Source organism: Salvelinus alpinus, chromosome 7 (genome assembly GCF_045679555.1).
Source record: "Salvelinus alpinus chromosome 7, SLU_Salpinus.1, whole genome shotgun sequence".
NCBI lineage: Eukaryota > Metazoa > Chordata > Actinopteri > Salmoniformes > Salmonidae > Salvelinus > Salvelinus alpinus.
Genome location: NC_092092.1, coordinates 48,750,369 through 48,774,726, shown reverse-complemented (window position 1 = coordinate 48,774,726; position 24,358 = coordinate 48,750,369). Strand labels below are relative to the sequence as shown.

At 47.3% G+C, this 24,358-nt stretch overlaps 1 protein-coding gene and 1 pseudogene across 1 annotated transcript; both read left to right on the top strand.

The window, feature by feature from the left end:
• LOC139581882 (glycine receptor subunit beta-like) overlaps positions 1-24,358 on the top strand; it is an 85,336-nt pseudogene that overhangs the window by 15,548 nt on the left and 45,430 nt on the right.
• On the top strand, positions 6,893-11,914 carry LOC139580252 (piggyBac transposable element-derived protein 4-like). The gene is made up of 5 exons (XM_071408802.1): positions 6,893-7,141; positions 8,259-8,390; positions 9,006-9,326; positions 9,493-10,528; positions 10,856-11,914. Exons 1-5 carry the CDS (start codon positions 6,893-6,895, stop codon positions 11,881-11,883), a joined length of 2,766 nt encoding a protein of 921 aa, XP_071264903.1. The 3' UTR covers positions 11,884-11,914.

Sequence of the window (24,358 nt, the reverse complement as noted above, 5' to 3'; positions counted from 1 at the left end):
CACACAGCAAGGGCTCACCTTTCCTACCGAGGACCATTCATTCAAACAGGGCTCGTGTATCCAACCAAAGGTACTTCTACGGGCCAAACAGGGCTCATGTATCCACCAATGAGCCATGTACTATACCACTAATCAGACTGTAAAATATATATAGAGACGTGCAGCTCAACACAGTTCCATTATTCACAACCTCTGGTCTGTAAAATGAATTGCCAGTTGTTGAACAGTTACAAGGACGACATTGCCGAGAGGCATGCGTACATCAGACCTATCGTGGATGGGGTCCTGACGAACGACCCCGATGATGTGAATCTACTCAGGTATTTTCACAGTAAGGGTAATCAGGTTAAGATGATGCATGAGCTCATCGAACACTGCCTCCAGACCGAGGAACTAGCGGCGAGATTCCTCAAGGTGTTACGTGAAACGAATCTGTACTTATATAATGACCTGAATGAAAACAAACCACGGGGAAAGTTCGGTGAGTACAACCCCATATATAGTGAAACAAGGCCTGCAAATGGATCGTCACGCTCTCTATAGCTAAACTACTCTCCTGTGTCTTTGTGTCAGTCAGGAAAGATCCTCCCGTCGTGAAATTGACGGACAAGGTACGCGCTGCACTCGGTGACAAGATCGACCATCTATGGTCCATGACTATGATACCCTCCTACAACCAGAGGATCACAGATATCATGTCCGCGCTAGACCTACTGGTGTTTCACAGCCAACTGCTTCCAGAAGAACGTGCAGAGTTCCAGTTAAACCGCGGCCATGACCATGCTATGATTGTGCAACTGGAAGACATGTGCTGGGACACTACCATCCCTGAACCGAACCGAAAGTTCATCTCCTTGGTAGTGTCTTCCTTTAACATGCATGTGTTTGATATTCCCAACATTATAAAGATGCGAATGGAAGATGTCTTTGAGTATGTGTAGTACAGTGCGTCCTGTACCATGTTGGTTATCTGTGTATTATAAAGGCAATAAACACTGGTGAAAAGAACTGTTTCGATATGTTTCCCTTTATTACCATAGGAGTCCTTTACTTATATGTACATTAACAAAGGCCCGACCTTTACAAAACATAAGGCGTACATTACACATATGTCTCTGGTTGATTATTGTCTAGTGGAGTCAATGAGCGTGATGGATATACCACAAACAATCACACATACACTATGTTATTTTATTCCAAGTACAATAACTTGTTCAATAGATAAACATTGGTAGAGGGTCCTAGTTGAGCACTGACGATATGGGACAAGACCCCTTGTGAGGTCCCAAGACGGGATGAAAACACAACCCTTATAACTCATCCTATAACTCATAGAGTTGAAACGAATATTGGTGGAACACATGTCACAAAGAGTATGGCACAGAAAACACTCTCACAGACAGTCCAGGGTGATATAGTTTATTGTACACAACACAGACTTGTATTACAGATCACACTGTCCTTAGTACTGGTGCACTGTTCTGTCTTCTTTATCACTCACATTAAGATCCCACATCAAGATCCCATTTGTCACCACAAGGTACATTTCACAATGCTGCGTCTACTGTGAGTGAGTCTTCGCAGTCGAATCGGACTAGACCGTCGCACACAGAGAACCCGTACTCGGATCCAGGTCTCGGGTTCTTCAGGGTCCACAGTTCGCAGACGTATTTCATTGTTTTAGCCATTAATCGGCAATCCACCTCGGTCCAGTACTTAGCCCCGATCGTCGCCGGGATCTTTGTGAACCCGGCCAGCTTCATACCCATTTTGTAATAGTCGCAGTCCTGAGAAGAAGCGCCCTCGACTCTCCAGAGTAGACTCTTCATCTCTCGGCACCAAGAGGAAAAGGCCTTGTGGTTGGTCACCACTCCGGTCATCAATCTCTTAATTCCCAGTCCCCTCGGAACTATGTTATAATCGGTGCCACACAGCGCCATGAAAAAGAGCTTTTCCCTTCGCTCCGTCTCGTCTCGGATTACATCTGGTTTGATACGCAGGTAAAAGTGCCTGCCCGCTCGGTTCATCCTCATGAAACGACCGTAACTGCCCCTCGGTACCATTCCGTTCTTGTACGCATTGCTCAACTGCTTGATGCCGCCCATGACACGTTTCTGGTCTTTGCTCTGTGCCACGCTATATTCCGCGCAGTCGTCTAGGTAGGCCTCGGGGACCTCGTCCTCCTGCTGACACAAGATCTTCCTCTTCACACCGGTACACGGCGGGGTAGCCGACTCGGAGCCGGATAGCGGACTCTGGTCAGATGCGGGGCATATCGTTTCGAAGATGTAACACACCGCCTTTGTACTGACACAGCCCTTGTCTACCATGAGCCCCAACTGATCCAATCTGTCCCGGGCGTTCGACTCAAAAAACCTAGACAGGAAGGTGCGGTAGAGAGATCCCCTTATCCCGACACTGTACAGGTGCATAGCTACTGTTGTCTTAAAGTTGACGTTAGCGTGCTTGTCCAGAATGACCTCGAATGAGTCGTGTTCCTTTCGAGTCATCGGAAGCAGGTACTCGTCCTCAGCGCCGATGTCGCAGAGCACTCGGAACCTATCGTCACTCGAAGCCAAGTCCATAAACCTAAGCTTGGGTGGGTTCTTGTCAGGAATGTCAAACAGCAGCTCCCCGAAGGTCGACATGTGCATGTCTCGCTCCTCGCGGTAGCTCTTATTGTCTAGCCTCATGGTAATGCCCTCGCGGCCACCAGCCGTCAGCACGGCCACCAGGTCCGAGTCTCCTGTGCACACGGTCACACTACCTTTCAGAACGTTTGCCAACTCCACGAGCAGCGTGTCGGCCTCTATGCCCGTACACGCTAGACAGGCGTCTCTCAGCGTAGACAATTGTACAGTCTCGGGGTCCGCGAAGGTTGCCACAAAGATGCCCTCGTGTCCCTCAGGCCTGTCTATCGAGCCGTCGGCATAACTGGCATCTAGGTCTGACAGTTCACACTCAGGAGGGTTCAGCTCTTCGAACGCGTCGGCAAGAAGACAGTCGTCCTGGCACTCCTGGTACTCCAGGTACTTCTGGTGGAAAGACACCAGGTTATCGACCGAGGTTCCCTCTAGGAGCTGATCCTCAGAGGAGTCCCCCTTGGCGCCGGTCACTAGAAACAACTTGTTTTTCATACCCATGTCGGCCAAAAGCTTCATCATGGTGTATTCTATGGCGCACAGATTACGCTTACAGAAGTCAATGTGAGGCGCGGGTGTATATTTTAGTCTCATTTCCCTCACAGCAGGTTTAGGAGCTCTCGCTCCGTCCTTTACAAGGACTACACACTGACTGCCTGTCCTTTCCGAGATGTAACAACTCGCCAGGGTTCTGGCCATGCTAACTATGGACGTCTGAGGATCATCCCAGATATAGTCAGTCTCCTTCACTTTGTGGATTACCATGAGATGGTCTATCAGAGTCCAATCCTGTTTTTGCCACGGTTTGTCGATCAATTCAAACGGCGCCAGGTGAGGGTTTGCGAGCATCGCGTGGATGGCCTTGTGTTTCAACCCCATTTCGGTCAATGTGTTATTCAGTGGAACGGGCGCGGGACTGAGTAGGTCGAAAGTTTGTCTAGAGGCACAGTGGAACCGGGCAATATGTAGCCCTGGGTCCCGCTGTACGGTTGGAGCTCTCGGCCCTCGTTGGAGACAATGGGCCCTGCTACAGCGAACTGCTCTAGTGCTGGCGACACGCGAGCCCTGTTTGGATGGTTTGCAAGGGAGCTATTGCGGTGCTAGCAAGAACACTAGATGTGCGTTTAGTACTCTTTACCCTGGTCGATTCCAAACAGGAGATACTGAATCGACTTCTCGGGTGATTGTCACCGGTACACTCTTCCTGGTGTTCACTTTCGCTTGGTTGAAAAGTATGTTCCTGTAACACAGATCGGTGGGCTCTAATCGGGAGGACTCTCCCCTTGCATTTGATGCTCCGCTGGCCTCGAGTCTCTCGACTCTCATGTTCACACACGTAGGAGCCAGACAGTTGAGCACCTGGGAGCAGAAACAGTTCAGCCACGGGAACTTGCGGCGCATAGTCTTAGAGATCGTTGGCCTTAAACAACTCCGTATGGTAACCTGGTTGGTGCCTGGTCTGACTATCACCAGATACGCAGCAGACCGCTCTGCCATGCTGGGGTACGTGAGCGAGAACATCAGCCACGTAAGCCACAGTTGCGTGTTGTATCGCCACAAGGTGGCCTGGTCAAGAATGTCTTTGTTTCTGGTCTTAAGCTCCAGCAGTGCTACGTTTCCGGTCACGGTGTCGTGGGCCACTAGGTCCACCTCTGTGTAGAAGCCCCATGTGCAGTGGATGGACTTGCAGCCCCGCGTACAGCCGTTGTGGTACGTGTAGGATCCGGGTTTACGGGACCTATCGGGCGTTGGCACACCGGCAACCTTGAGGCCTGCGCAAATGGGAGCAAGACGCAGAGCCTCGAGCTGCGTGAGAATGAGGCGGGATACGGGGCCTACGTCGCACAGTCTCTTCTTTCCGTTGAACACGCCCTTGCACTGAGAGTCTACCGCAACGCCTATGCCTGTGGACATACGGCTCCTATCCCACAGGCGTCTGCAGGCGTCTGGAGTCAGGGCTCTACACCTGAACAGTTGCAGCAGCGCTTCCTTGAACGCAGACCCCTTGGAATCGGGCGCGTTAAGGTTTCTTAGGTACTCAGGCAGCCACTCGAGCAAGCTCTCGGGGTTGGCGTTCAGGTCCTTCACAACCCTGGTGAACAGATCCATGCTTATCATATTGTGCCCGGTTGAGCGCTTCCTGCAGCACATGATAGAAGTTAGGGTTCTGGTGATTCCCTTAACCTTGTACCAACGGTGGTCGGCTGTAGACTTGGCACACAGCTCACCACCGGAGCCCCGGAACTCGATCGCAGGGTCCTGGAGCTTCATTGTATTAAATGTTCTATGAGCGATAGGTTGCTGCTGTGAAAACCCTGTCCCTTTGTGAGAAACAGAAAGTGGCACGGCTAAGTTACACCGTCAGTAAGTAAAGAAGTACAAAGCAGAAGCTGGGATCAAGGATCAAGGGATCCCCTGTTAGAGATTAGAGATATGAATCGCAAAAAAACAATGATGGGAGGCGTTGAGTCTCTGATATCCGGGAGCAAGGAGCTGTTTAACAGCAGAAAGTTATGGGTCCCAAACGGCCCCCTACTGAGCGCGGCCCGTTTCAGGGGCAAGCTGGGAGCCTCCATTGCTGTCATCACATCTCTCACCGTGGGGTTTCTTACCATCCCCAACAACATTCTGTACTTCATCAACAACAAGCATGGTTCAAGGACCACATGCAGGCAGAACTCAGACTCGAGTACGACTTCCTCCTCCGAAGGCAGACCTGACTACGAGTACGCGTACATCCACTCGGGGATTGCCCTCATCACGCTCGGCTGTCTTGCCATGGTGGTGAGCATAGTACTCAGCTACTTCGCCTCCAAGAGCAAGCGCAAAATGGACGACTCCGAAGGCCCCTACAGGCGTCCAGAGGCCGTCAGGAGCACCAGGACCGTGATTGCGTGCCTCATCATGATGAACATTGAGCTGTTCATGGCTGTGATCGCGGGCTGCATGGAGCTGCTTTACCAACCTATGATCAGAGACGCACAAAGGTTGCATAACATGGAGTGCGCTATCGCAGTGTTCAACATCATAATCTACATCATGTACGTGGTGACCATGGTGCTGACGTCAACCGTGCTAAAGGGGAAGCACGAAGTAGCCACCACGGTTGATGCTCCACGAGACATGCCCGAGACCGTGCCCATCCCCCCCACAGCTCGTGACTACTTCAGCAGAAGCATCAACTCTTACAATTCACAGTCGAGTTTCATTTAAGGGCCTCTGCCCCTCGGCTGTATGGGCTGAGACTTTGTGGGGGAAGGCTAAAGGGGAACGCAGAGCCACACAGGCAGTCACCAGCCCCTCAGGGCTCACCAGCAATAGAGAGAAGCAGATGCTCTGTACTGGGGCCTTGGGAAGACATGACGCCAACCTTGCATGCAGTCCCTCAAGAATAGACCCTACCCTACGTGTCATTCTAAACACTTGTTATATTACACGTGGCTTATTTTATATTTAGTTCCTTATTAGATCACGGAACCGAATGATACGTCGGCGACAGCAAGGGAACTATTGTCCAACCCAGTGGCCCACTATCCTGTTTCACTTGACCATACCCCTCATAAGTTTTGCTATGTATGTGAATAAATGACAAGGGAACAATGTACTGAGAGTCTGGTGAATTTTTATTGACACATGTTCAAAGAAAGTCATACATTGTAAATAGGCACATGTCAAATGTTAGGTGTGTACGGCGATGAGAACCCATACAGTGTCCGGTTCATATTAGCGGTAATCGTCACTTCTTTATTACAACCAGAGCAACATTGCAGCTAGGACAGTGGTAGACAGTGTCAAGAAACTCATTCTTGAAGAAGGGGTATAGGCAGCATCCCACCACACACAGGCAATTTGCTGAGATGTACTTAGAGCCTCCAGTCCTCACACAGTCAGGGGGGTAATATCAGTCCATTACAGTGTCAAGAAACTCATTCTTGAAGAAGGGGTATAGGCAGCATCCCACCACACACAGGCAATTTGCTGAGATGTACTTAGAGCCTCCAGTCCTCACACAGTCATGGGGTAATATCAGTCCATTAGCCATACACACAGAAAGAACACGACGTTGGTTATAGAGGTTTCAACAGAGACATTGCAAACCTCTGCAAATATTGCAAATAGCTCTCTGACAGCAACTACAACTATCTTCGCACTCTAATCAAACTGTTAGGACAACCTAAGCTTAGCCCCTATCCTATCCTACCCTCGTAACTCCTTCATCCACCTCAGGTAACCGCAGACTTACTAAGGCTATGGCGACCTGGTACGACTGCCTCCTCTTGAAGGACAGGACCCTGACAGATTACGAGAAGGAAAAGCTGGACCGTGTGAACGTGAGAGCCGACAGCGCCGAAGGTGGCGATGTGACTATAGGCCCAACGGACAGTCTCTTCACCAGACCCATGTATGTGCCGTTAACGCACTACCACCATCTCGACGCCCTGTTAGCCATCATGGCGTGCTACGTCTCCCCGAGAGTGAAAAGTTTTTGCGACTATCCCGTGAGACATGTTCACATTGAACCAAGGCAGCTGCTCCATCACGCATCACAATCCCCCGTCAAGTCAGCGAGGAGAGGAGAAGAGTAAGCAAAGTATAGATGCGATAAGGTTAAAAAGAGAACATCACCATCCTATTCACACTACACACACACACAAGTGGAAAGACACCGATCCAACCTGGACATGGTCCCCATAGCCTTATGTGGCCAGTGACCACAGCCATTGACGGAACAGCCAGCCCTCAAGACATGGACTCCACTGCCAGCTACCAAGACCTGAGGCTCATTTCAAATCGTTACACATTCAATGTACAGCATGTGCTGATGACACAGAATATGAATAAAAAGCTCAACAGCCCTTCTCCCAGTTCAGTGCCTGTTGTTACATTGACTATTCATCTCTACCCCTACACCTGTCTTTCAGTCATTACTATGCAAGGCATACCTCGCAGTGTTTCGTATCCCACATAGGATAGACTGTGCACTCCCAGCACTTACACAGACGAGGGGTAGCACTATGCATCACTTTCCCAACTCTATTTCAGGCACAACTTAGTGTTTACATTGGGATGGAAATGTAGCACATACCCCTGACAGACATGGTCAATTAGTCAGCCCTAGCAAGCAACTCCCGAATGCACTCTGTGAGACTGAGACAGAGTATCATATTGTAGCCTATGCCAGGTGCGTATATTATAGACGCAGAGATATTTAGCCAGAGACTAGGACAGTGTGTATGAGAGACAAACCAATAGACAGGGGCGAAGTGCAGCCACTATCACCTACATCGGACAAAGAAGGACATGAAACCAACAGTAGGGGGGAGCGACGGGAAGGTACATGCCGAAACACACCGGGTGACAGGATGGTTAGGATTACTATCATGCTCACCAGACACAGTGGTCCTAAACAACAGATATGTTATTTCTATAGTTTTACAATACTTTAGGAAATAGTTAGTTGATAATCGGGGACAGCCTGTCACTTCGCACACAGGGCCCTTGGCCGTAATGTGGCGTGTGTGAATTCTGGGGCAGGATGTTTGACTAGTATCCACTTGGTGGTAGTGTGGTGCAAGTAATGAATGTAATAACCCTCCCGTTGTCTCGGCGGGTCAGAGCGACCCCGGGCAGTTCCGAGTCGATTGCCCGTGTCTGTGTGTGGGTCGGAGTGACCCCGGCAGCGTTAGCAAGGTGTATGTTGTAACCCTCCTGCCCCTGTGTGGGCGGGGTCATAGTGACGTCAGAGGGGTCAGAGTGACCCCGGCGGCGTTAGCAAGGTGTATGTTGTAACCCTCCTGCCCCTGCCCCTGTGTGGGCGGGGTCATAGTGACGTCAGAGGGGTCAGAGTGACCCTCGGCAGCGTCACCTGTCGCTTCCCCCGTGTCTGTGTGGGTCAGAGAGACCCTGGCAGGCCGGGGTCACAGTGACCCAACACCACCACCTGCTGGATACTAGTAAAAGGTCCTGCCCCAAAATTGACACTCTCAACATTCCGGGCAAGGGCCTGTGTCGAATACGGCGTGTCTGCCCTCCAACGGGCCCTTGGGCCCCGTGTGAGTTTGGATATCGAATCTAAAAACGCCCCCCTACAAACTACTTTCCCTTGGTTGTGGAAAATGTGTCTTTCGGGTATGGCTGTTGTTAGACAACCTTCCCCTTGCCTCGGCGGGACAGAGTGACCACCGGCCAGCGTTACGAGTCGATTCCCAGTGTCTGTGTGGGTTAGAGAGACCCCGGCAGCGTTTAGCAAGGTGTATGTTGTAACCCTCCTACCCCTGTCTGGGCCGGGTCACAGTGACCCGAGCCCTGTTGTAAGCCCTGCGTTATGAGTTGTTCCCCTCTGTTCCGGGGGCCTGGGGTCAGAGTGACCCCTGCGGCGTTAGCAAGGTGTATGTTGTAAGCCCTCCCCTCCTACCCCTGTCTGAGCCGGGTCGGAGTGACCCGGGGCCTGTGTTAGGAGTTGTTCCCCTCTGTCTGGGCCGGGTCGGAGTGACCCCGGCAGGGACCAGTTGTCCCCATCAACTCTGTGCACGACCTCGGTGCTATCACGCGGGTAGGCCAGCCGAGCGTCCCGGATGGGACCGAAGGGGCCAAGGGGCCGAAGGGCCGAAGGGCCGAAGGAGCAGGCAGGGCCGACCACGCGCCTCGTCCATTCGCGTGCCTCGTCCCATTCACGTGGCCACCGTAAGCAGGGCGTAGAGAGGCTACTAATATTGTCAGGAAGAAGAAGAAGAAGAAGAAGAGGAGGACGACGACGAGGACGACGACGAGGAGGAATACGACCCCGCCGAGCGTGAGCCCTCCGCCTACGACAGTAAGCAGGGCGTAGAGAGCCTACTAATATTGTCAGAAGAAGAAGAAGAAGAAGAAGAAGAAGAAGAACAACAACAACAACAAGAACAAGAACAACAACAACAACAACAAGAAGAACAAGATGAGGACGATGATGAGGACGACGACGAGGACGACGGCGACGAGGAATACGACCCCGTCGAGCGTGTTGCCTCCGCCTACGACGCCTCGCAGTCCCGGTTTCAGCGCGGCTCAGGTCCTGGAACAGATATCCTCCAGCGTCGACCAAGAAGACGAAGAAGACTACTGCGATTCCGAAGAGGAGGACGTTTCGGAAGATGAAGACGGTGAGGAATACAACCCCGAGCGCGACGCGGACGACTACGGAGACGACTCGGCCTCGCGGTCGTGCTCCTCTTCGGAGGAAGAGCCGGAGGAAGAGCCGGAGGAAGAGCCGGAGGGAGACGCGGCCGCTGCCCGAGAGCGAGACAGAGAGCCAGACAGAGCCAGAGAGCCAGAGCGAGAAAGGGAGACGTTGCTGTCGAAAAACGGCAAAATCAAATGGTCCTCCGCGGCCTATCGCGGCCCGGACCGACCCCGCGCCATCCGCCCGCCCTGCCCCGCCGTGACGCCGGGCCCCACGGCCTACGCCGCGTCGCGAGCGCTCGACATCGAGTCCGCCTTCCGGCTGTTTGTCACACCGGCGATAGAAAGGATCATCGTGGACATGACCAATCTGCAGGGGGTGAGAAAATACGGAGACGGCTGGCGACCCATGGACTCCACCGACCTGCGCGCCTACGTAGGGCTGCTGATCCTAGCCGGCGTCTACAGGTCCCGAGGCGAGGCCGCGGCCAGCCTGTGGGACGCCGAGAGCGGCAGGACCGTGTTCCGCGCCACCATGCCGCTCAAGGCGTTTCACAAGTACTCGAGGCTGCTGCGATTCGACGACCGCCAGTCGAGACCCGCGAGACTCGCCACCGACAGACTGGCGGCCGTGAGAGAGGTGTGGGACCTGTGGGAGGAGCGGCTGCAGGCCCTCTACAACCCGGGGCCCGAAGTGACGGTGGACGAACAACTGGTCCCGTTCAGAGGTACCGTCTATGCATCTGTGTACGTACGCGTAGCGTAGAGAGCACGGGCAGTCTATGTATCTGTGCATAGAGAGCGGTAGCAGTCAATGTATCTGTGTATGTACGCGTAGCGTAGAGAGCACGGGCAGTAGTAGCACGGGCAGCGGTAGCAATCGGCAGTAGTAGCAATGGGCAGCAGTAGCAATGGGCAGTGGCACGGGCGGCGGCGGCGGCTGCGTGTAACGTAAACGCAGTGCGCCCCGATGGTGAGCCGGTAACTCATGACGCTGCTAATCTCCTGCTAATCTCCTCTCCCTCTCCTCTCCCTCTCCTCTCCCTCCCCTCAAGGACGCTGTCCTTTCCGACAGTACATTCCCAGCAAGCCGGCCAAATACGGCATCAAGTCGTGGGTGGCCTGCGACGCCAAGTCCAGCTACGCTTGGAAGATGCAAGTGTACACCGGCAAGGCGGCCGGCGGATGCCCCGAGAAGAACCAGGGCGCGCGCGTCGTCCTCGATCTGACCGAGGGACTGCCGGCCGGTCACAACGTCACGTGTGACAATTTCTTCACCTCCTACGAACTCGGGCAGCGGCTCCTCGAGAGGAACCTCACCATGGTGGGCACGGTGCGAAAGAACAAGCCCGAGCTCCCTCCCGCGCTGCTCCAGTCCAAGGGCAGACAGGTCTCGTCCTCCAGGTTCGCCTTCACGCCCACCGCCACTCTAGTGTCCTACCTGGCAAAGAGAAATAAGAACGTGCTGCTTCTGAGCACGCGGCACGCGGAGCCCGACGTCAGCGATCGCCGAGACCGGAAGCCGGCCCTCATCCTAGACTACAACTGCAACAAGGGCGGCGTGGACAACCTAGACAAGGTGGTCGGGACCTACAGCTGCAGACGGATGACCGCCCGCTGGCCCCTGGTCATCTTCCACAACATCCTCGACGTGTCCTCCTACAACGCCTTTGTCATATGGCGAGAGATCAACCCCGACTGGATGCCCGGGAAGCGGAACAAGAGGAGGGTGTTCCTGGAGCAGCTCGGAAAGGCGCTCGTGAAGCCCTTGATCCAAAGAAGGCAGCGTCTCCCCCGCACCGAAGCCGCGTCCGCACTTGTCAAAGTCATACGGGGCGAGCGTGTATCCGCCGAGGCTCGTCCGCAGGCCCGCGAGCGAGCCGCCGGCCCGGCCGCCGCCGCCGCCCCGGCCGCCCCGCTGGGGGCGAGTAAGAGGAAGAGGTGTCAGGTCTGCCCACCCAAGAAGGACGCCAAGACACACACAGCGTGCTGCAGGTGTAAGAAATACATCTGCAAAGGCTGTTCACACCCATACTGTCACACTTGTGCCCACTGGGCCTTTAGCCAAGACGGGACAGGGTGACCCGGGGGGGACACTGTGTGCTAGGCATAATAGGAGGACAACGGGAGGGTTAAGGAAAATAGAAAGCTGTGAAAACATCCCAACATGTTTCTGATAAGATTGTCAGTTCAGCTTTGATTCATAGGCCTATTTATGTGGTTGAAATACTATCAGCTTTTATACTGAACAAAAATAAACACAACAATTTCAAAGATTTTACTGAGTTACAGTTCGTATAAGGAAAATCAGAAATGCACCCCCCCGTTGTGTTCATGAGAGATGCAAGCCTCACAAGACTCGTTTGAATGTCCCCGGTACCAGTTAAAAAAATGAATGGAAGTATATATGGAGAAAGTTTAGTGCCTAAAATAAAGGGGATAAATACATGTAAATAATTTAAAAAAAATGTTTCCTGATCTTTCTTATATCTCTCAGATATAGGAGAGACACTTCAGAAAAACACTTCCTTCAGATAATTGTTTTGACTATCTGTTGTTCCATGTAGTGAATCTGTTATTCAATGCGTTTATTGACTAATAGCAGTAATGCCAAATTAAATGTTTCATCCCCCTCTCCCCCATAGGATGATTAGCAATACACATGTATGCTTCTGAATAAGTTTCTCTTCTACAATACATAAATGTAACACTCACCTCATACTGATGAGTACGTCACCATTGCGGAAGAGGAGAATGTTCTCCTGGGTGACGTCGTGGAAGTTAGCACTCTTCTCGTTAGCGAAGAACAGATCAGGTTTCCACAGGCATTTGAACATCTTTGTATCCACGGTGAGCGAGTCGGACTTAAAGTCCCGAGGTAGGTTGAGTCTGGGATCGTTCCATCGCTGCCTCAGGAAGATGTTCACTCTGTAATCCTGTTATGTTCACAGTTGGGAATACAAAAACATGACAAAACCTTAGTCTTGCGGTTATTGTCAGTAATGAAGAGATTTGTCCTTGTGTGTAGGCAAGTTTCACAAAATGTAAGCTAAATCCAGGCAAAAAGACAACAGAGAAATCCAGGACACAAAACACCTGGCCCACAGCTATGCTAAGCAATAGCTGAGCTAATGCTATGGTTCAATGTAAAGTTCATATATAACCCAAAATAAACTCAGCAAAAAAAAAAAACGTCCTCTCACTGTCAACTGCGTTTATTTTCAGCAAACTTAACATGTGTAAATATTTGTATGAACATAACGAGATTCAACAACTGAGACATAAACTGAACAAATTCCACTGACATGTGACTAACAGAAATGGAATAATGTGTCCCTGAACAAAGAGGGGGTCAAAATCAAAAGTAACAGTCAGTATTTGGTGTGGCCACCAGCTGCATTAAGAACTGCAGTGCATTTCCTCCTCATGGACTGCACCAGACTTGCCAGTTCTTGCTGAGATGTTACCCCACTCTTCCACCAAGGCACCTGCAAGTTCCCCGACATTTCTGGGTGGAATGGCCCTAGCCCTCACCCTCCGATCCAACAGGTCCCAGATGTGCTCAATGGGATTGAGATCCGGGCTCTTCGATGGCCATGTCAGAACACTGACATTCCTGTCTTGCAGGAAAACACACACAGAACGAGCAGTATGGCTGGTGGCATTGTCATGCTGGAGGGTCATGTCAGGATGAGACTGCAGGAAGGGTACCACATGAGGGAGGAGGATGTCTTCCCTGTAACACACAGCGTTGAGATTGCCTGCAATGACAACAAGCTCAGGGGGGTGCTACCGGATCAGGGTTGGTGACTCGTGAGAAGTTAAAAAATAACAATATTTTGGAGATTTCGTTTTCAAATAACGTATAACGAGCGAGGAAAAAGGCCATTCTTGAACATGGGGTGAGACGTTACCAATTTGTAAATAAAGCCAGTTTGTTATTTTTAATTATTTCTGTTTTTAGAGGGAGAGAAACCAAAAACCTACAGTCATCTCATGGATCTCCCAGTCGAGGCCGGCACGGATTGTTGAACCAGCATCTGTAGCAACAAGTAGTCAGACTTGCTCTGATGAATATTTGACAAGCAAACCTGACTTTCTGGAGTTACATGTCAGAAAAGTGTGATTACTATCCATCATCAGTCAATTGGAAGTGTCCACAGGTAGTTCAGACTGCTAACAAAATGGCTGACTTCTTCCCACGAACTCTACCAACTGATTACAAACAAACCATTTAGATCAAAAGTTTCTAAGTCTGCCTTTACACAGGCAGCCCAATTCTGATATTTTATTTACTAACTGTTATTCTGAAAAATATCTGATGTGATTGGTCAAAAGACCAATTAGTGGGAGAAAAGAAAATCTGAATTTATTTTTATTTATTTTATTTCACCTTTATTTAACCAGGTAGGCAAGTTGAGAACAAGTTCTCATTTACAATTGTGACCTGGCCAAGATAAAGCAAAGCAGTTCGACACATACAACAACACAGAGTTACACATGGAGTAAAACAAACATACAGTCAATAATACAGTAGAAAAATAAGTCTATATACAATGTGAGCAAATGAGGTGAGATAAGGGAGGTAAAGGCAAAAAAAGGCCATGGTGGCGAAGTAAATACAATATAGCAAGTAAAACACTGGAATGGTAGATTTGTAGTGGAAGAATGTGCAAAGTAGAAATAGAAATAATGGGCTCAGACCATAATTATTTACGAGAACATTTCACTCAGTGACGTTTTATGTAACATTCTGTTGTGGTGTATGCCAAATTCTGTTGAAGAGCAGGTGTAGGGAGGGGCTATTAGTGCAATACGTGGAGACGGATGACCTGTCACATAATCCTCAAACACACCAGCTGTGTCTGTGTGTGTGTGTGTGCCGTGTTAATTTTTTCATCAGTTTAATTAACAGACACTCTATCAGTTTTTTTAACCATCTTCATTAACATTATAAATTCAGAAACAAAATGTCCAATAGTTCTTCAGCTGTACGGTATTCAATGCGGCAAGTGGGTGGTTTGATTTATTATGATTTTTTCTTTTGAGGGGGAACCCAACTCAATATACTTTAAAATGACTAAAACCAATTTGAAACTGTGTAGAAATGGAATGAACCTACATTTATACTGTTTGACTGTGTCCAGCTTACTAATAATCACCTAAATTAGAGCTAGACAGTCAGGGAGTATCGAAAACTGACAGAGAGGAAATACACATGACCAAAAGTACATGAACACCTGCTCGAACGTCACATTCCAAAATCATGGGCATTAATATGGAGTTGGTCCCTCCTTTGCTGCTATAACAGACTCCACTCATCTGGGATGGCTTTTACACTAGATGTTGGAACATTGCTGTGGGGACTTACTTCCATTCAGCCACAAGAGCATTAGTGAGGTCGGGCACTGATGTTGGGCGATTAGGCCTAGATCGCAATCAGCGTTCCAATTCATCCCAAAAGTGTTTGATGGGGTTGAGGTCAGGGCTCTGTGCAGGCCAGTCAAGTTCTTCCACACCGTATGGACCTCGCTTTGCGAATGGAAGCATTGTCATGCTGAAACAGGAAAGGGTCTTCCCCAAACTGTTGCCACAAAGTTGGAAGCCCAGAATCATCTAGAATGTCATTGTATGATGTAGCGTTAAGATTTCCCTTCACTGGAACTAAGGGGCCTAGCCCAAACCATGAAAACTCCTCCAAACTTTAGAGTTGGCACTATGCATTGGGGGCAGGTAGCGTTCTCCTGGCATCCACCAAACCCAGATTAGTCTGTCGGACTGCCAGATGGTGAAGCGTGATTTATCACTCTAGATAACACGTTTCCACTGCTCCAAAGTCCGATGGCAGCGAGCTTTACACCCCTCCGGCCGACGCTTGGCTGCTCGGCCTTGGAAACAAATTTCCTGAAGCTCCCGACAAACACACTACACTACCGGGTGTCCACATACACTATATATACAAAAGTAGAACCAATTTTCAGTGTGGCCCTCGTTGAAGGCCGAATGCGGCCCCTGGGGCAAAGTTTGTTTGTCACCCCTGCAATACATTATGGCCTTAAAGGTCCAATGCAGACGTTTTTATCTCAATATCATATGTGAGCCATTCGAACATAAAGCATATTTTAATTAAAAAATAAAGACATTTGGGCAGAAATGCATCCTGGAACATGTGAACTTTCAAGTGCCTTAATAACAAACTTGTATGCCATCTGTAAATACTAATAAAATTGTTAAATCACGAGCTTAGTAAGTTTAGACATGGAAAAAGTCAGGAACCTTCCCGCTAGCCATGATTGGCTGAGATAATGGATGGGCTGGACATGCCCAGAGATGAGTTCAGATTGGTCTGCCATGTAGCATGCTGTCATCTATAACATGAGCTGGTCAGTATATGTAGGTAATCCTTTCGAACGAGGCTTTTTAGAAAGATATCACATAGTAGAACTGCAAAAGTGTTATCAACTTTCAAAGCGGAATTACTTTCCCATTGTTCCTCAACTTTAGTGTATGATATACCATTTTCTAGCTCTGAGTCTCTACTTTTCTCCATTGTAAAAAACACCATTTCAAAATGGTGAATCGAGCCGGTCAGTCACATATAATTTCCGGGTAACAATTAAGTACCTTACTGTGATTGTTTTCAATTAAAATGTTCAAAAAGAAACAAAAAATAATGTAACTTCAAAGCAATTTTCTAAAGCAAGAATTTTGCCAGGCCTGTCTGGGAGTGGTCTGAATGGGGAGGGGAAAACTGAAAACTAGCTGTCATTGGCAGAGCCTGCCTGGTGAAGTCAAGGCAGGCTAAAACTCCATCCCACCGAAACAGGCTGAACTTTCAGGTGTTTTTTTTCAAAAGGCTCTTACAATAATGGGCATTATCCTCATTTAACAGTATTATTCCAACCTGATAGTGTGGAAATATATATAAAATAAAGGAAAATACACATTTTGACTGCACTGGGCCTTTAACAACTTCCCATAATAGTATGTTTAACAGGCCTATCTTTAACTATACCCTGACATTAACTCAACCAACCTCTGTTGCATTACAAATTTCACACCTGATTTTTGTATATCTCTAAAGATGAAATGTATTCTCCGCGGCTGGGTATCAACCACGCGTCTGCCGCTATGAATTTGGCAAAGATTTAACACATCCACCAAGTGTAATCAAAGAGGACAACTAGAGTCGGAGATGCCTTATAAAACATTGTGGGGATTTAGTGTCCACTGCAACATCAAATTAGTCATCCTCTCCAGGCAACTGTGCCTCAAAGTGAAAATGGATTTATTAACTATGGTGGGCGTGCAGCAGAGAGGAGCATTCAGCCGAGGTGTAAATGACCGACGAGTATTTCAAAAGATCAGAGGCACCGTTGAGTGATAAATGGAGAACCAGCAGTCTCTCTTCACCCCGTTCTCTTTCTGTCCTCTCTTTTTCCATGCTAGGATATAGCTAAGTGGAAATATGAAAGAAAATAAAAAGATGAGCACCTGTCTGTGTCATCTTTCTTTACGACTTTGTCTCTGTCTGTCTTTCTCGCTCTTTTCCCTCTCAAAAAGCCATCCGCTAACTCTTGTTCGGTAAAGTTCATATTTATATCCAAAAATCTGAGTTTACATTGGCGCGTTATGTTCAGTAGTTTCAAAACATCCGATGATTTTGCAGAGAGCCACATCAATTTACATAAATAGTCATCATAAATGTTGATAAATACAAGTGTTATACATGGAATTTTAGATACACTTCTCCTTTATGCAACCGCTGTGTCAGATTTTTTTTTTACTTTACGGAAAAAGCAAACCATGCAATAATCTGAGTACGGCGCTCAGACGACAAATCAACCCAAAGAGATATCCGCCATGTTGGAGTCAACAGAAGTCAGAAATAGCATTATAAATATTCACTTACCTTTGATGATCTTCATCAGAATGCACTCCCAGGAATCCCAGTTCCACAATAAATGATTGTTTTGTTCGATAATGTCCATCATTTATGTCCAAATTCCTCCTTGTTGTTCGCGCGTTCAGTACACAATCTAAACTCACGACGACCGTGCAAGTCCAGAGGAAAGTACGGCCGAAAAGTCCAAAAAGTTATATTACAGTCCGTAGAAACATGTCAAACGAAGTATAGAATCAATCTTTAGGATGTTTCTAACATAAATCTTCAATAATGTTCCAACCGGAGAATTCCTTTGTCTTCAGAAATGCAATGGAACTCAAGCTAACTCTCACATGAACGCGCATGGTCAGCTCGTGGCACTCTGGGAGAGACCTTACTCAATCCCCTCTCATTCGCCCCCACTTCACAGTAGAAGCATCAAACAAGGTTCTAAAGACTGTTGACATCTAGTGGAAGCCTTAGGAAGTGCAACATGACCCCATTTCCACTGTATCTTGGATAAGCAAAGAGTTGAAAACCTACAAACCTCAGATTTCCCACCATTTCCTGCCATATGAGTTCTGTTATACTCACAGACATCATTCAAAAGGTTTTAGAAACTTCCGAGTGTTTTCTATCCAAATCTACTAATAATATGCATATCCTAGGATCTGGGCCTGAGTAGCAGGCAGTTTACTCTGGGCACGCTTTTCATCCGGACGTGGAAATACTGCCCCCTACCCAAGAGAGGTTAAAGAAAAATTATTTGTCCAATTCGAGATGATTAATCGCTGTTCTGATGTCCAGAAGCTCTTTCAGGTCATAAGAGATGTTAGCACCAACATTATGTACAAAATACGTTACAAACAATGCGAAAAAACAAACAAAAAAATAGCACGGTTGGTTAAGAGCCAATAAAACGGCAGCCATCCTCTCCGGCGCCATCACAAAATAATCAATTCAAACATTAAGTATCGCCGGTTCACTATATTTCTTTCGCTCCAATTGTTACCCATTTCAGGAAACTAGGCGTATGTCGCAGTTCACTGCTTCACAGGAGAGCCGTTTGAAAGTAAACAAAGTTTTTGCTAAATGCATTTTTGGCAGAAATGCCTTCTCGAACATGTGAACTTTCATGTGCCTTCATAACAAACTTGTATGCCATCTGTAAATATGAATAAAATTGTTAAATTATGAACCCAGTTGGTTAAGACACAGAAAAAGTCAGCAGCCTTCCTGCTAGCCATGATTGGCTGAGATAATGAGTGGGCTAGACATGCCAAGAGATGAGTTTGGATTGGTCTGCCATATAGCACGCTTCTGTCTATTTGAGCTGGTCAGTATGTCTAGGTAATCCTGTCTAACGCTGCTTTTTTTGTACCGTGTAAGTAAAACTGCATAAGTGTTGCTCTCCACTTTCTGGAGGGCCAAGTTTTGAAATCAGTGGAATTTGAGTATAATAGCTAAGGAGATGGGCAACCATGGCATTCCAACTAAGGGCAACCATGGCATTCGACAGGAGACGTATCCATCCATGAATTATGTATACTGTCACGACTCCCGCCGAAGTTGGCACCCCTGCCTGTTCGGGCGGTGCTCGGCGGTCGTCGTCACCGGCCTACTAGCCGCCACCGATCCCTTTTTCCTTTTCTGTTAGTTTATTGTTAGTCTTATTAGTTGCACCTGTTTCTATTTGTGTTTTATTGATTTGCTCGCCTATTTAAGCTTGTGAAGCCCGCTCTTGTTTGTGAGGGATTATTTTGTGTTCACGTTTTGAGTTGGAGGTGTTGTTGTGCTCCAGACCGTGTAACTCTGTGTTTTGGGTTGGTCAGTGTTTTCCGCCCTGTGTTTGGGCAGGACCATTTTGTGCCGGATTAAATTGCCATGTTTCCTTGAACCCTCTGCTCTCTGCGCCTGATTCCTACCTTCCACTCCTAGTCATCCGTGACATATACAGAGATTTCAGAATTTCAGCCTACAGCTGTGACTGTAGCCAACTAAGTTGATATTCAGAAAACCCTAACGTGTCAAGATAAAATATATATAATATAAAACTGGTCGAGATTTCATGGACCTGGGCGAAGGGTGCCAAAGAAACAGCTTCAAAACAAATTTCTGAGATTAAAACGCTGACTTTAATGTAAGATCTAGCTTTCATCTCACCTTGATATGAAATCCAGATATAGGATAAGTGGGAGGAATAAGCAAGCAGTCATAGAGAGCGTTCACATGGCACGAACCACATCAAACTAGAGAACGATATTGGCCTTTGAGTCTATTGGCTTTGCCAATAGTCCCTCTACATAGCCAAACTGCTGCTAAGCCAGCCGCTAGTCACCACCTGAGCCACGAGCATCGTACAATGCCGATGAATGTCTAGCTGGCAAAATCATCAGCAGCAGCAAGCTAGCTCATTCTGCAACAGAAAGGTGCAGTATTAAGAAACTCTGTGGTGTTAGCTGGCTAGCTATATTAGCTACTATGCTAGCTAGCTGGCTAGATAAACGTGCTAAGATATCAGATAGAGGCGAATAGCCAATGTAGCTAGCTAACGTTTGCTGTTTATCATCTTGAACATGCACCAACTTGTTTTGTAACGTTATCAATTTACTGGTGTGCTGACCTGACCAGCCGCAATCGTATCAGTAAATTGTCGGATTAGATGATTGTCATAATAGGGAAAGGAGGAAGTGTTTTAAAATTCCTAAATAAAAGGTTGGCAATAGGTTTAGCTACTTAAGAATCTTCCTGCATGTTTACAGACCAAGAAAGCTGTAGATCAGCGTGCATGTGTGTGCACCCTCACTTCTCAAACAATGGGCATTGTTGAGATATTGAGACAGAAAAAAAGATGAAACGATAATGCAGGTTCTACACTCACTCTCCTTGTTAGATATCATGCACATTTATGACTTGGCATCAAATAGCATCGCCAATGAGCTAGTTCTCATAGTAGCAGTAAACAGCAGCAAGTGATTTGAACAATGAAGAGAGATGTGAGGAGATGTGAAAGGGAGCTCATTTAAAGCTTTGCTCTATCCAATCGTAGCAGTAGGATCAAGTTACAATCCGCCCATTTTGTGACAGATTGTTGAACTAGCCAATTTAGATGTTTAGAATTTCGTCCTGGCAGCTGAGTTGTGTAGAGATGCATCCTGACTGAAAATGAAAAAGTTTCCCGGGGCCCTCCCGAGTGGCACAGCAATCTAAGGCACTGCATCGCAGCTAGAGGTGTCACTACAGACCCAGGTTCGATCCCAGGCTGTGTCATAACTGGCCGTGAACGGGAGTCCCATAGGGCGGCGCACAATTGGCCCAGTGTCGTCAAGGGTTAGGGCAGGGTTTGGATGGGGGGGTATTTAAGTGGCTCATCGCGCTCTAGCCACTCCCTGTGCCGGGCTGGGTGCCTGCAGGCGGACCTTGTCGTCAGTTGAACGGTTTTTCCTCCGACATATTGGTGCGGCTGGCTTCCGGTTTAAGCGGGCGGGTGTTAAGAAGCGCGGTTTGGCGGGTCATGTTTCGGAGGACGCATGACTTGACCTTTGCCTCCCGAGCCCGTTGGGGAGTTGCAGCGATAAGACAAGGTCGAAATTGGGGAGAAAAAGGGGGTACAAAAAAAATTGAATAAATAAATCCCCATCACGATAAATTGCTAAAAATACTAGTTTCATAAACATCCGTGATCAGTGATCACAAATCATGACATTACGTTGGGTCCATTTGCATTAAATAATGTTATTTTATATTCTCAAACAAACAACAGTTCTGATATGATGTCCGATCCATACAGGCGTGACATGCTGGAGTGATTCTTCTATGCAAAGGTTGTTGATCAGTAGGATAATATAATTCCCAAATGGAAGGCAAACAGACTGTTTGCCATCTGTAGCACCATAGACTCCACTGATCAGCCAAAACAAGCTCAATAACTCAATGCATGCACACACCCCTATTGAATATGCATTCACCTATAATGTGAGAAGGCCTATGCCATCTTAATTTACCCGGTTTATCAAGAGATTTACCATTCATATAGAAGTATTACCATTATGTAATGTAGTTAGATTGGTCAAAACAAAGTCAAATTCATTGTTTGGCTGTTGTCAGTAACAAATGTAATGATAAAATATCGTCCATCGGCCTTCTTGACCCGCAAAAATCTGTATCAGCCTGGACCCATAACATCATAAGGTGGGTTTTCTATTGGGGCACAAAACATCTTAAAAGCCTGGGGGTGATGTGAATTACTGTAAAGGTCTAATCCAATAACTGCCTTTAAAGTAGCTTCCTCAACATGGAGTGGAGACCAAGAGGGCTAACCTTTGAAGTTGGGCCTGATTCCAGGATCATAGGGGATCTGTAATCTGTTCAAGATGTTACTGGTTGAATTCTCAGGGACTCGTGCAAGATCCTCAGGTGTCAGCTGTCTGCAAAGAAGAAAAAAGGAAACTCTAAACCGCATTACGTAGAACATCAGATTCCCCTGGATAAACTGCAGATGGAAGTACGTGTTCCCATTAAACAGTACCTTTTGATTGAACCATAACCTGAGAACTACCTATTGTCGATTTAATTAGCTTTGGTAATAGGACCTCTCCAGCAGACAATGCTTGGGTGCTCTAATGTCAGCAACTAAATGGCAACATCCCCAATGTTGCTGAATATTACATTTGCATAACATTACTTGCAACCATTGCATGACATTATTGCAACAGTGTGAGAAGCATTTGCATTTCTGTCAAATCGCAAAGGTTCTTAGTGTATTTGTGGAAGATCCACATCAGTTGTGACCTTTCAAGCATTTTCTAGGGAACACCTACAATGTTCAAGGAATGTCTTCTGCTTTCTAAGACTGCTTTGCTGAAAGAACAATGACCCGAGGAGAGATGGATGGAGCGAGCAGAACTTGGCAGAAGAGAGGGATAATCTACTCCACGTGGGTGGCAACTGAACTCTGCCAAGGAATTCGACTCGAAAAGCACTTTACATACAATTCTGTAAACCTTATCAGGCACTAAGGATGAGTAAAAGTGCTCAGCAGGAATTTGCGTGCGTGTGTTTGCAGTTCCCTTGATCAAAATGTATCCTCTCTGCTCCACCATTGTGTTGAAGTACACTGACAACCTAGAGGGCCAAAGCTAAACTGGAACCAACTGGATCTCTGGGTCCACAAAAGCACACTGGGGCCTATTCTAAGGACATCATATATAATGTACAGAATGTAGTGAATATTGTAATGAAATTAAACGTTTCCCTTCAAATTCAATCATCTTTGTATGTTTGATCCCTTTTAGGAATTAATAGAGTAAGACATCAAACATTGCATGACAAATTAGGCTTTGAAGCTAAAGCAGGGGTATGGATGACAAATCTCACTTTCTTAATTTTTTTAGGCCAGCTGTCCACCCCCTGATTTCTAATGCACTAAACATGTCTCTACTTGGACTACATTCTCAAAGACTAAGCATTTGCAAATGATCCGAGTAACTCGTATATTTGAGTTTGGGCAATATAGGCAATGCTGCCGGGAATCTCATGAGGTGGGGTGAAATTCTGCACTTACGAAGGACAGTAGACTTGCTTCCCCTTTTTTGTCCCTTTTTCTTTGGTGGATCCTCCATCTATCCAAACAAAGAGGACAAGGAGAAAGATGGCCAGCTTCTTGACACGCATCTTGGTCAACCCCTGAGCCTGAAAAGAGTCGAGAGAAAAGGAAAATGACATCTCTTCAACTGACTCATGCTTAACGCATTGACATCCGTGATCTCTCTCTCCAAATGTTCTCTTTTCCCCATCCAATGAACCTTGAAGATGATTCGCGCATATGGAGCAAGGCTACCACATTGGTTAGTTATATAAGACGAAAGGCCATTCTCCTAACCCATTGCAATCACAGTAGGCACATATTTGCATGCTCTGGTTTAAATCCCTTTCCTGTAGAAAATGTATGTTTCTGTCAGCAGACTGGTCCTCCATGGATATGACAGATTCTGTAACCAATATATTCTGATTTGATTCATACATTTGAGTGTATTCTTAATCTTATGGATCAGGTGGTTGGAGAAGAGTTGTGTGTTTGATTCCGACATAGGCCACCTACTGCATCCTGAATATGTATTCACATTTGTTATACTGTCATTTCATATACGAGTTTCTTCTTAATACCCATATCACAGCATTCTTAAAGTATAATATCAATGTCTTACTCTTGCTGAAATTGTTGGTTTGAAAGTACTTTTACTATATTTAAAGCACTAGTCAAAAGAAAATCTACAATTGTATTTATTGATGCCACCAACACAATTTAGACCCTTTATGACATTAAGATTTCGCAACCCAATCTTCAGACAGTTCCTCTGCCAGAATGAAGTTATTCCAGTTCATTGTCTAGTCTAGACACTGCTCCCTGCTGCTGCACAAGGAAATCCCTGTCTGCTCTTTGCCTCAACATTGATCATCATCAGTTCCAGGAGAACTGTGCCTGACTTCAGATCACTCTGTACTTCAGAACTAAAAAGCTCTGCTAGCTTATCTCACACATGATCATTGATTCCACACACATATGCACATTTATACCTACACACACCATGCATGCATGCACGCACACATATTACACCCACAGAGGGATCACTGCTAACCCAAGGTGAAATGTGACGTTTGTGCAGGTCCCCGG